Raw genomic sequence first — 14,465 nt, 5'->3', positions numbered from 1 at the left:
GAATCATACTCATGTCATCTTAAATAACTATTTAAGATTCCATTACAACAAAAAAAATAAGCTTCGAGAGCTTTCCAGCAGAATTCTGACCCTGACAATGTTAAAAAAGGTGAAAATTCACTAAAAAACGTAATTTGGTAATAACTCGAAAACCATGCAACTTTTACTGGGGTCATGTTAGGCTGGTTAGGTCCCTCTTTAGCTGACCTACCTCCGGTGTCACTGTGACGTGCCACTTATGGGACACCCTGTATACTAGGTGTTAAAAAAAAAAGTTTCAATATCTTGGGACATAATTTTAGACCTCAAAATAAGTAAAAAGTTTCCCATAAAAATGGGTCCCCAAATGAGCCGTTATGGAGATATGAGCTATTTTCAGTTTTCAAATTATTACTAGCGCAACCAAATACAATGACCACCGTACATTTAAATGCAGGCATTACATTGTCACATGAAGGAATTATGTAATCTTTTGAACAGACCTGGTTGTTTTCAAATCATTTTACAGGATAGTTCAATCCGATTTTGCAACACTTCGATGTTATAGATAGACGTTGCATACATTAAACTTCTGAAATATGTAACCACACATATAAAAGTCCAAAGGATTCAAATTGTGTGGCCCATAGCACTGGGACTCCTCGTCCTATGCATCTTGTAGGAAATGTTTGATCTTGAATTAACCAAGTATTCATCCTCTGATTCACATATCTAGAAACCGGCCAAGGTATTTTGAGAGAGATGAGACTAAAAAAAATATACTATAAACAAAAAAAATTTTATTCACAAGAAATTTCCTAGTAACCACATCATAAATTGGGTGAAAATCTAGGGATAGCCTTATGATTAAGACGTTCATGTTCTATCAGAGTATTATATTCTGATGGTAAGATGTGATCACTGCATAGACGATAGTTATTGATTTTAGAGACTGATAGAGCAAGCCTCCTTCCAAGCTGTTACTCTGAAAATATCTCTTGGAAATGAGAAGAACTTTTTCTGCTTGAAACCAGTAGGAGCATGGCAGTAAAAAGCACTCTTACAGAATGGAAATTTGCAATTAAATGATATGTACATATCAACAGGAAATACTACTGAAGTTTTTGGAATGTTAAATGTAGAATATAATTGGGAAGATGAGAAATTTGGTCATAAGTTATAGTAGAATTTACCCAGTCACTGAAGTATCAGAATAGATATAACATTCTTCAATAGGTCGTTCCCTAATTCTTGACTAAAAAACTCTTCATGGTAATAATCCCTTGCTTCAGTGATAGATTAACCTACTTAAAAAAAAAGGTTAATAAAATTATCATCAGTAACATCAGAACTAGATTATCTATCATAATAATTTACCAATAATTTCGATAATGTTTGTATAAAATTGGAGATATTTATTAATCTACCGATTGAAACTCACCTCGGTATTTAATAATTGTGAAATCTTTGCAACTAAAAGACATATTAATGAATAGTTCAAAAAAATATACTGCTTCAATTTCATCATGATGCTTTAGTTGTGTTTGTTTGATATCAACACGGAAGAGGAACAAAACAACATTAATGACTTATGTCATTCCTAATTTCCGGCTCTCCAACAGCAACCGGAAATCGTCCATTTTTTGGTTGGAGCGTGATCATAGAACCCACAGGTTCACCCCTCTGTGTGAAACTATCACTTGAGTTTTGTAAAAACCTGAATTCTGTTTAATGAGTAACGTACTATTAATAACATCATCATACCGATATCAAAACTCTACAAAGCGTACAACTAGCAATGTCTGTAGAAATTATGAAAACCAAGTGATGGTTTCACATAACAACTGTCAACAAAGTAACAAGTTATTTGACAATTCTGGCACCAGCCTACTACTACAAAAAAATAAATAGAAATTCAAATTTGCGTAGCCAGACTCGAAATTTTTGTTGAGTGTGATACATTGTTGAATTCGCAATGTTTGTCTTCATCACCCCACAAGGATAATCAATATGGCGTTCATAAGAAAAAAAATTGTCTCTGAAACAATGGAAAATAGAAAAAATCAGACACCATTAGAATCTCTTTTATGGCTTATCATGGTTTCAAACCGAATTTCGTAGATATGTTGAAGAGAAATAATCGGAAATAATATTCGATATATATTCAACAAATATGAAATATATTTCACAAAAAAAATCCATTGGCCTTTTGCTACAATTTCAATACAAACATTGGAGCTATAGCATCATAAAATTATTTCCTTATAAGATGGTTCATTACTCGAAATAATAATTCTTATATTACAAACAAAAATGATTGGAACCAATATCTCAAAATTTAATAAAAAAAAATCTGTGGACATTTTCCTAAATTTCCAACGTTAGAATTGATGCTAAGGAGCAAAAGTATTATATTTATTTTTCTGTTAATACCAACTTATTAGCCATAATTTATGAATTTTAGTAGTTTTTCAGCGATACTCAATCGACTGCTACAGTTGTTATAAGAAATTGAATCATATTCAGTTAGGGAATTTTTAGATTATCACGTATAAGTTGTAATTTTTTTTTATTTCCACTATTTCTTTTCAAGGTTTCACAATGTAAAATCAAGTATTCCTCTATTAGAAAAAAAGCTGCATTATTCTTATTTTCACTATTAACTGAGCAATACTAGGTCAAAAATAACGAAAATGATAAAATAGAATTGTTGTTCAGAAATTCATTCTTGATAATCGAAATTGATTCCTCTCATATCGCTTGGTGAAACATAACTCTAATATTAATAAAAGAAGATAAAATAAAACACTTGGCTTGACGTTTCACAATTTTAATTTAAAATTAAAAAAAATTGAAATTTAGAAATTCATTATTTGTATTGTATCTTGTATTTTCTTCCTTTGAATGCAAGCTGGGGAATTCAATATGGGAGAAATGTTTAAGGATTTCAGGGGCCTAGCTCCTGTATATGGTGTGCCTATAATCAACATATTTATATAAAAAATATTCGATTTAAAATAATTGGCACTGCATTTATAATGGTTTTTATTTCTGTTTTAGAGCTCTTTTGGAGCGACAAGCTTCATTGATGAAGAGACGTAAAGCTGTGGAAGATCTTTTGAAGAGACATAAAAAGCTCTTAGAAGAAGAGGAAAAAATAAAGGAGTTAGAAATGCAAGCTAACGCCATCATTATGCAGCTTCCATCTAAATCAATTACCACTAGAAAACCCAGAATTCAAATTCATTCGAAAAAAATTAATCAAAATGTAATATCATTCTCTGAAAATAAACAGTCGGGAGACATATTATCTTCACAGAAAAAATCAAACGAAAATGCCTCTCAGAGAAAAGATAAAAATCAAATATCAATTAATACAAATTCATCACAAATAGAAAACAGTTTCAATAACTTTTATCATAATACTGAAGCAACCATAAATGAAATGAAGATAAAACAAAATGAGAAAGATGAAATCGAAAGTACAATCAGTATTTTCAAAACAGAATATTTAGAAGATTTTGAATCAGAAAAACATGTCTTTGACACAGAATCTAATGAGAATAATATTTCTTCAATTAGTGAATTAATTGAAGATTTTACACAAATTGAACAGGGTATATCATTGTTCAGTAAACAGTTCAATGAAACTGCATTAGATACCAGTGCTAGTTTAGAAAAAATAGGAAACTCTTCTCAACTTTCTTTGTTAGACAATCTTAAAAACACCATGAATATCTTATCAGCGTCCAAGGAGGATTCAGTTGATTCTCACAAAAATTTAAAGACTGCAACCTTTAGCCATAGCCATACAGACAATGAAGTTGAAGAAAAAGTTTTGGGTATCCATGATTTTCAGCCTTCCAGTAAATTCAGTGTAAGTTTCAGTCAACCAGAAAAAAAAATATTGGAAGAAATTTCGCTCATTAAAAAAAGCGGAGAAATCGTTATTACTGAAAATATTTTTTTGGAATTATCGAAAAATAATGAGAAAAGTAAAAAGAGTAATAATGGTATTATAGAATCTGAATCTCTGAAAATTTCTGATGAAAAAGAATTATTGGAAGTACTTTCACTTTCAGAAGTAATACCAGAAATTTATGTAAATACTCTTAAGCAACATAACGTTTCTACAGACCAAATTCAGTTTTCGGAAAAAACTACTATTTCAGATAAATCAATTCATTTCAAATCAAAAATTGAAGATGAAGAAAATAATAGAGCCCAAATGATACCTTCACAAAGCAGTGAAGTTATTTCATTGGCAGAAATTGATACACCTGTTTTGAAACAGGAGAATGAAAAAAATATTAACAAAATAATTTTTGGAAGCGATATCAGTGAAATAGGTAATTTGATTGTTTCCGAATATGGAGAAAAAGAATTTAATAGTACTGACTCGAAGTCATCAAACGAAAAAGAAAGTGTCTCTACAGAAATTGTTGGCGAGTTTGATGAGTATAGCGAAGTTGAGAAGAACAGTGAGGAATCTGAAGGAATTACTTCAATTGAATCAGTACCACAAATAATTTTCGAAAAAAATTCGTCTAAGGATATTATTTCATCTGATAATGAATTATCTCTAATAGAAACGAGAATAGAAGATAAAATGAGTAAGCCTCTTATTGATCCGAAAGTTTCTCCAAAAAATAAAGTACCTTTGCACGAAGATATTAAAAATGAAATGGTAAAATTCAAAACAACAGAAAACCTATCACTATCATCCAATGATTATAATCAAGATTTTCACTCATTGGATAAAGAAGAAACATTCCAAGACATATCATCATTTGAAAATAACTCTGGGATATATGGTTCTGAAATAAAAAATGATGAAACATCAAAAGATTACGATATACATGAACTAAATTTGAATAAGGGAAATTTTGAATTGAAATCTGAGGAAGAAAACTTTAGTGCAAATCAAAATCTTAACTTATCTGTAGCTGATGGGAATTTGGGAAATAAATCCAAAAACACATTAATCGATAATGTATTACAAGAAAGTATTGAAAATGGAATTAATAAAAACAGCCATAGTATTGAGAGTTCATTGATTGAGGTTATTAATATACAAGAAGAAATGGCTGAAGAATCGCAAATAGAGGAAAACCAAGAAGTCATAGTGTCAGATGAATTTGAAAACAACTATACATCGATAGAAGAGGAAAAATCAATCAGAGATGATAGTTCCTCCAATAGTTATACAGATGATTTTGAAGATGATAAAGATGAAAATTCATTAATTCAAGAACCTTCTCATAAATTAATATTAGATTCAACCCTAAAAACAGAAGAAAATAAAAATGTTTCTGAAATTGATCAACATGATGTGCTCATGGTCAAAATAGAACTGACAATGGACACAACTTCAACAGAAGCAAAAATAGTTATAGTGAAAGATGATTTGAATAAGATTTCTGATCATGACAAAATACAAGAAATTGACTCATTTACTCAGGAGAATGATAGGTTGAAATCACCTATTCAACAGAGAGCTTCCCAAATTTTAGAAAACAAAATTGGTTCACAAAAATGCCCAATAGATGGAAACACACGAGATCGTGATTACTATGTCACTGCGTATGAAGATATAACACCAGCTAATTCCCCTGAATCAGGTAATATGTTTATTATAAAATAGAATAACAAGTATCATGCTTATTTCTCTAACACTTGGTATATATTCAATGGACGCGTCCATCAGACTCAAGTTGTGGAACAGTTATCAATATCCTATAAATTATCTACTGAACGCATTCTATCAGTTTCCGCTACGTAGCTTATAAGCTACTCGCGCCTATAGGCGCGAGTTCAGTAAGTCAGCGCTGTCGAATGCGCATTAAGTGGGAAGTCAACAGAGCGTTCGTAAATTAACGATAGCTTAGCATACGATGGGAACCATCGGTTTCTTGAATTCAGCGCTGGATCGTTTGGTGACTCATCGGAGTCCATCGATTACAGCGAAATGAAAGGCCGATGTTTCTGCTGAATAAGAGAGAAAGAGTATGTTTATGCCATCGAAATAGAATAGAGAGAAGACGCTATGAGCTGTTATCGTGCTAGGAAAAAACGTGACCAGTAGGCGGGGCTAATTCTATCACTGAAATTGGAGAAAGATTAGGTTCGGATTAAGTAAACTTTCAATCAGATGTAGGCTCTTGTAACAAGCAGCATTGTGAAATTAAAAAAATATGTTATTTATATTGGAAAAATTTCGAAATTTGTCTTTATGTATAGATTTTGTATTACACAAGGATTTATGGAAAAATTTCCTTGAAGATTTTATTGGCCTTTAAACAAAACAATTTTGTTATTAAAATGCCTTACACTAACAGTTTCATTTTTTTTTCATATTTTGTCAAATGCTCCATTCTTACGGTTAAATATTTATGAATAATAATTAATAATAATAATATTCAATAATTGCATTATTGAATATCTGTGATTGTTAAAAAAACAGATTGTTTTTAACTAGGTATCACAAAATCTGATAATACCATTTATAAATTCATTCAATATCCTATTGCACAAGGTATTAATTTTAAATTCGAAAATGATGGATTGTATCGTCTGTATAATAAATATAAGATAAATAGTTTTTCGGCGTGCAGACAAAATTTTCAATTCCGGAAAAAGTACCTCCCCGAGCGGGACTCGAACTCGCAATCTCCGAATAACTAGTCCGTCGCTCTACCAACTGAGCTGCCGAGGAGATTGAAGATTCTCCGCAACGAGGAACCACTAATCCCAGAATTGAGTGTTAGTATGTAATATCTTACGAAACTATATAACAATTCGTAAGGATTGTGAAGTTGAAATGTTAGGATATACTCGAATAACGTCAGTGATCATCCCGATTCCATTTACCCTTCCTCTAGCGTCGTCAAATTTCTTCGACTTCGGCTTATTGATTCTGGTATCTGAACCCTCCGACCAACCGGACTAATTATGCCAAATAGTAATAATTCGAAAATGATGGATTGTATCGTCTGTATAATAAATATAAGATAAATAGTTTTTCGGCGTGCAGACAAATTTTTCAATTCCGGAAAAAGTCACTCCCCGAGCGGGACTCGAACCCGCAACCTCCGAATAAGAGCGAAGGACTAGCTATTCGGAGGAAAAATATATTCTTCAAATAATTATGTAACGGGTGTTTTTTTTTCGAGGTACAATATAACTTTAAGTTGGCATTACTGTTCAAGATGGCGACCGATTTAACAACTGTCAAGTGATTTATTCTCAGTTTGGTTTGGCAATTCATCATGAATAGACTCATGCCTGAACAACGCTTGCAAATAGTGCAATTTTATTTCGAAAATAATGGTTCTGTGCGGAATACGTATCGCGCACTACGTCCATTATATTTTGTTTAGCGATGAAGCGTACTTCTGGTTGAATGGCTACGTCAACAAACAAAACTGCCGCATTTGGAGTGAAGCTAATCCTCAAGTGTATGTCGAAACACCGTTACATCCAGAAAAACTGACTGTTTGGTGCGCTTTATGGGCTGGTGGAATCATTGGTCCGTACTTCTTCAAAAACGATGATGGCCAGAACGTTACAGTCAATGGTGATCGGTATAGAGGCATGATTACTAACTTTATCATTCCTGAATTGAACAACAATGATGTCCAGGAGCTGTGGTTCCAACAAGACGGCGCAACATGTCACACAGCTCGTGCCACAATCGATTTATTGAAAGACACGTTTGGTGACCGCCTAATTTCACGTTTTCGACCTGTGAATTGGCCTCCAAGATTTTGTGATTTAACACCGCTAGACTACTTTCTGTGGGGCTATGTGAAGTCATTGGTCTATGCGGATAAGCCACAAACCCTTGACCATTTGGAAGACAACATCCGCCGTGTTATTGCCGATATACGGCCACAAATGTTGGAAGAAGTCATCGAAAATTGGACGTCCAGATTGGACTACTTCCGAGCCAGCCGTGGCGGTCATATGCCAGAAATCATATTTGAAATGTAATGCCACAAGATTATCTTGCGGATAAATGAAATTCATGTCAATCGAATAATCCATCGTTGTTTTATTGGAATTTAAAGTTCTATTGCTCTAAAAAAACACCCTTTACATTCAGCAAAACAAAAACAACAAACATGACTTAAAACACTCACATCAATTCGAGATGTTGAGGAGTTAATAGTTAAAAATGCTTCAATGGTCTGATTATTAATCTGGAAACTACGATTTTTCATTCAGTATTATCTCTCAAAATTATTTCAACAATATTCCCATTCATAGTTTTTCATTCATAAAACAATTGGAAAGTTATGACTCATTTTGCTCTCTTCAGAATATTGTATAATCTCCCCTTGAAGTTAGGCCGTTTTAAAAGTGTGCACCCTGTATATTGTTCAATTCATCTTGATTGATTTCAGTGAGAAACTTACTGTCACAAAAATTTGTTGCAAGGCCTTGAATCAATGGATCGAAAGCACATGTGTTTGTCAGACTTATTTTTCCGTCTTTATTTTGTCTTAAAGATATTGAACATCGTTTGAACTATCTTAATTTACTTTCAGTTTCGTTCCATCTGCTCTGCCATTGTTCGACTATTTTGTTTTTGAAGTTGACCAAGTTAACATCGATTATGTGTTCCCTTGTAATGCTTACCAGATGTTAGTTATATTAGCAATCGGGATAAATATTTTCTCCAAACACTCCAATCCTTAGGGGTTGAGTAGTCAATAGCTCATAAAAGTTGGTTGGGATTTGTCAAATATATTCTCGACGTACGGTTCTTCTTGGCTTGTTTCTATTGGTTTGAAAACAAATTTTATCTTGAAAATATGCAAATAAAACCGAAAATCAGTAAATATGCACTACAAGGCAAAAATATCTCCTTTGAGACACAAATTTATACGCATTAGCATATGAGGTTAAGCAAATGCAGATTTATCCGAAGCATAATTTTTTAATACAATGCTCGTCGATAAAGTGTGCTACATTTATCCATCGCACTGGAATAAGTACGAATATTTCGAAAACTGTAGGGGAACAAATCCATACCATACGCCACAAAATGAGCACAATTTATCTAAATAAGGAAATTTTCGTTCGAGAAGTAGGAGACTGACAGGAAAAACTCAAAATATCTCGAAATTTTTTTTATACGGCAAAAATTGGCACAAAATGGGCACAAAATACTCAAATGAAAAAATTCGAAAGTTTTCATGTATGAGTCACAGCGTCAAGTTGGTGACTCACGGGAAAAACTAGAAATATCTTGAAAACTGAATGGGTACAAAAAATTTTTTATCCGGCAAAAATTGGCACAAAATGGGCACAAAATACCCAAATAGAAAAATTTGAAAATTTCCATGTATGAATCACAGCGTCAAGTTGGTGACTCACAGGAAAAAACTCGAAATATGTCGAAAAATTTTTTTATACGGCAAAAATTGGCTCAAAATGGGCACAAAATACCCAAAACAATTTGATACCAATATTCTGGGAGTGGAACACCAACTTGACGCACCTGTGTTTTGACCCTACTCCTCTCTTGCTTTTTGGGAGTATCATGTAAATTTCATTCTTCAAAAATTCAAATTCGCTTTCTGCAGGAAAAAAAGAAGAAACTTATTAGTGCATGGTCGTTCTAATAATAACTATTAGTTTTTTTAATAAGGTATAATTTGTTTTGCGTCAAAATTAATGGATCGTAACGCTGACCATGGGGAATTAACGCGATAATGCGATATAACAACTGATTTTTTTTTAGTCAATTTCTGAAAATTTGAGTCCCTTTTTTGCCTTTAAAATTAATAGATCGTATTACTATAATGAACAAGGTTAATGGGAAGTAGGAACAGCCAGTGAATCACAACTTTTCAACTGAGCGATGTTTCGTCTGTGTATTCAGACTTCTTCACAGCTAGAATACAATAATAGACCATTACAGAAATTTTGAAAAACTTTAGGTGGTGGCTCACCCTTAGTTAATTGTTGTCGGATGACGATGTAATACACAAACCATTGAAAACACAGTGTATAAATAAAATTTTGTCAAGTATTGACAATTAAAATAATAAATTAGAACAGACATCACATTTAAAAATATGAAATGGAAAATTCACATGTCAAATGACAATTTCAACTTATGAGCAGATGTATGATGATACAATAACAATACAGATTGAATGCAAAACAAGGTAAACATGTTCATGTTATTCTTTATCTCGGCTGGCCTCTATTCAATTTGTACAAATTCAAAATATTGGAACTCAAACTCGGATTCCACTGAATACTCAATAAATTTTCGTGATAATGAAGGAATCTGAATAAATTTAGCATATACATGGAAACAAACGAACTTTCCCATGCCCATGTTCCATCATTTATCCGATATCATATTTGATAACCAACATATTGATGGTTAATTTTGATTTGGCCAACGAAAATGAGTAGGTAAAATCAATATTTTGCTCCATGAATGTGACCCGCTAATGTGAAAAGTTCCGGTAGGTACGTCTGTTTTGATTTTTTTTTATTCCACTGAATACGATTTTGAATCAAATAAACTCTCGTGATAATGAAGGAATCTGAATAAATTTAGCATATAGATCTTTTCCGAACCCATCTGAAAATAGTCGACCCCAACTGATATTTCTCACAATTTCGCATTCCTCTCTAGAGTCGGTTTTATTGTCGATGATCGTAAAAAGCGAGTTATTTATTTCACAACATCTGGTCTATCCCTAAAAGAGCTTGAGTTCGGAATAAGCAGCATTGCCAAATGTTCAAACAACCTTTCAACAGTTTACTGCATTTACATTGCTCATATGTAAGAATTAAATGATGTCAAACGTATCTGAATTCTTCTCAGAAGGGCTGGGGGAGCGGTATAGGTGAACTTTGAGAGATGCGGAGAAACACACGTGCTAGTGTTCCCCCTTGAATGATACAGGGGATATTGGTAATCCATGTCCGAAATTTCAGCTTTCTAGGATTCCAAGTACCGAAGTGATGAATGTTTAATTGAAGCTATGTTTTGCACATAAAAAGAAGTAAATCTATCAATTACCAAATGTATACAGTGCGCGTCAAAATTATGCAACAAATTCATTTTCTCAGAAAAAAATATATGACAACAAAATTTGAAGCAAGTCAATTTTTGTTCCACTTTTATCAAATTTTTATGCATTTTTTAAAGATTTTTGTTGCACCCTGTTCCATCCCCATCAACCCTCTTAATTTTTTGAATAGGGAAAGTAGGTCATGTGGTACTTTTTTGGCAAGGTTTTTGTATATTCTTTACAGGCATGCAGAAATTTTCAAGAAAAAAAATTTTTTTTTTGAAAAATTAGTTCAAATAGGTTTTCATGGCTCATTTACTTTGAGGCGATGGTACCTGATGAAATTTGTCACCGAATGAAAGTCGACCATTACAGTTTTGTTCATGCACAACTTTCAACCCCTACGAACCCTTTAATGGAGAAAAAAAATGGAGGGACATTTGAAATTTATTGAAGTACCACCCGGAGAATCATTGTGCATTACAAGATAAGTTAAATTAAATGTTCAAAATGACCACCATCGTTCTAGATGCAATAATCAAAGCTCTTGACACATTCTTCCTGTACCTTCTGGAGAGTTTCAGGAGTTATCCTACCTATCTCGAACCTTATTCGGTTTTTCAAGTCTTCCGAATTTTCGTGCCTTTCGTACACTTTCGATTTTAGGTAACCCCATAAGAAAAAATCGAGCGGTGTCAGATGAGCGCTTTTGAACGCCACATGTTATGTACGTTTTTTTCAGCCATGAACATGAAAAACAATTTTATTACTTCGAAATTTCAAATCTCTACATGGTTGTACCTGGTAACACATTCATAACACTGATGACATTGCGTTGTCAGAAATCTTTCTTTGAATTGAAACATTTTATCTAAAAGTTTCAACCTCGGTTTCAACTTCAGTAGAAACGTACTAATAACAAACCTACGATCATTACTGAAGCCCAGTGTTTCACACAATTAAATTTTTCACGTGAGGGGGTTGAAAGTTGTGCATGAACAAAACTGTAATGGTCGACTTTCATTCGGTGACAAATTTCATCAGGTACCATCGTCTCATAGTGAATGAGCCATGATGAAGTGCACATACTGAAAACCTCTTTGGACTAACTAATTTTTCAAAAAAAAAATTATCAAAATATGTCTAATAGTTCAGAGAATTCAGAACTTTAGAATTTTTTACTTGTTCTTTTCTTTGTTACTCTCAAAATCAGGAGAACTTTAGACAGTATTAAGTAAAAGTAAATTAAAAATTTTTTGACCTGTTTTTCGCTCGTTACCGGAATCCTCTTCGTCCGGTTTAGATAATCCTTAATTTTGTTTCACTCAAGATAAACAGAAAAAAATATTTTCACTTCGCCAAAAAAAAATTAGATTTTACTTAGAACTGATTTTTTTCTTTGCCCGAAAACAGAGCCATCCGTGAAACCGACTTCCACGAGATCCCGATCGATACTTTCTTTTTCTACGTTTCTAACGAATTCCCTGAGTCCCTGATCGATACTTTTCCCCGTTGCTCGTTTCTATTGACTTTCTTTAATCCCCGATCGATACTACTTTTTTCTTTCCGTTATTATTGACTTTCTAGTCCCCGATCGATACTGTTTTATTTTTCTAATCCATTTATCCCAATTGATTTCTCACAGAGGGGCTTAGTTGAGGGAATTAAAAGCAGTTTCATTTTGTATACAAATATTTTCTCAGAAGAATTATTTCGTTTGACAATATTAGATCATCATAACTGCGTAGTTGTTGAACCTTGGAAGACAAATTTGAAAACCGTGTTTAACCACTCAATTTATGTGCATTAATGATCAATATATTTGAAACCGAAACAAAGGAACGGCTGAAAGATCTCATTATGAGTTATCAATAATTCGAACGTCTCACGCTGCGTAGAATGTAGTTTTGAAGGTTTCGCTCGTTAAATCGGTCTCCTGATCCTTGTTGTTAAATGACTCCAGCATCCTCTTTGTATTATATTCCATTTCCTTAAAAGTTTTTTTCCATTTTCTCGCCGATTCGTTATCTCATTTATCAATCACATCCAAGCCAACATTTCAGTCCTAGAAGCGCTAATTGTTATTACCACAAGTAGGTTACTAGCCTCACTAGTGAACCTCCTCCTTTATCCGGGCTTGGAACTAGAAGTGTCCTGGATGAGTTACTCAATCCAATCATCAAGAATCACCGGGGGAATTACGTCGTACTTATTTTTGAAAATATTCACTGTAGAAGCATCAATATGTAACAATAGAAATGAGTGACGTAGAGTGGATAGCTTTTTGTACACAATGAATGACTAGAATGGCTGTTTGTATGAATCTTCATTTAGACCATATTAATGTAATATTAATTATAAAAATTAAAAAAAAATAATTTTCAGCATCACCAGTCAAGTCCAATCAATTGGCTTCCCTTAGTACATTCAATAATGAAGCTGAAGAATTACTGAAAAAGCAACTGGCTATAGAACTGGAAATAAAACACTTGGAACAACAACAGAAAGAGCAATTGCCTTTTGTGTATATAAGAGAAATTCCTAACAAACCGCCACCACCTTATACACCCCCTTCTACACAAAATAATATTACAATATTACCAGGCACAGTTGAAGACTTGAAAGAAATATGTCGGTATTCTGCCGAAGTTTTGTATAACGCCTATTTATCAAATAAGATGCATGCAGTGACATTTTCAGAAACACATTTGAAGACTATCAACCAAACAAAGTGTACAAAAGAATGTTGTTTGTTTATTTTCGATTTATGTAGAGAAATAGCCGAAAACCACTATAAACGTTATCAATCTAAGACATTGCCATTTTGGTTGAAACTTCCAGAGGAATCTTGTTTGATTCTAGGCAAGCCTTTTACTTGTCATCAGCTAGAAAATCACATACATATGAAAGTAAAAGAAATGTTGGGTTTTGAGAAAAAGAGAATTAAGGAAAATTCAATTGTGAGATGGGCGAAGAAGAAAGATCATGTTGATGAGATTTTGGTATTGGAGTCTCAAGCAGAAGAACAGGAATGGCTCAACTATGATAATGATGAGTTAATGGTTAAAAATGAAGTTACTGATGCTATTTTTGATATTTTATTGCGTGACACAGTTAATATTTTCAACAATATATTTTCTTGAATGAAATATATTATAAACTGTTCTGTTATTGAGAATTTGACCTTGGGACCTGTTGAATATTTTTAATCAGTATTATGTGTTTTGTAATTTTTAATAAAAATCATAAATTCAAATTGTTATTTTGCATTACTCTTCAGATACCATCTACTCCTGACTCTGCTGGTCCATGTTTGAAATGCGCAAATCTTTGGGTCTATTTTTGACGCTTGAATCAAGCATGAATACTTTTTGGGAGTATCATGTTAAATTATCAAATTTGATTTCTACAGGAAAACAAAAGAGTCTAATTAGTGCATGGTCA

At 33.0% G+C, this 14,465-nt stretch overlaps 1 protein-coding gene across 1 annotated transcript in view; it reads left to right on the top strand.

Annotated features, from left to right (window-relative positions):
* LOC123672377 (centrosome-associated protein 350-like) overlaps window positions 1–14,277 on the top strand; it is a 73,417-nt gene extending 59,140 nt beyond the window's left edge. The window contains exons 8-9 of the mRNA XM_045606466.1: window positions 3,040–5,600; window positions 13,407–14,277. Of these exons, the coding sequence (XP_045462422.1) occupies window positions 3,040–5,600; window positions 13,407–14,164 (3,319 nt within the window). The 3' untranslated portion in view covers window positions 14,165–14,277. The remainder of the gene's footprint in view (window positions 1–3,039; window positions 5,601–13,406) is intronic.
* The last annotated feature ends 188 nt before the right edge of the window (window positions 14,278–14,465 follow it).

The sequence above is a fragment of the Harmonia axyridis genome, chromosome 2, assembly GCF_914767665.1.
Source record: "Harmonia axyridis chromosome 2, icHarAxyr1.1, whole genome shotgun sequence".
Taxonomy (NCBI): Eukaryota; Metazoa; Arthropoda; class Insecta; order Coleoptera; family Coccinellidae; genus Harmonia; species Harmonia axyridis.
Note: the sequence above shows the minus strand (reverse complement) of the source record. Positions and strands in the feature narration are given on the sequence as shown.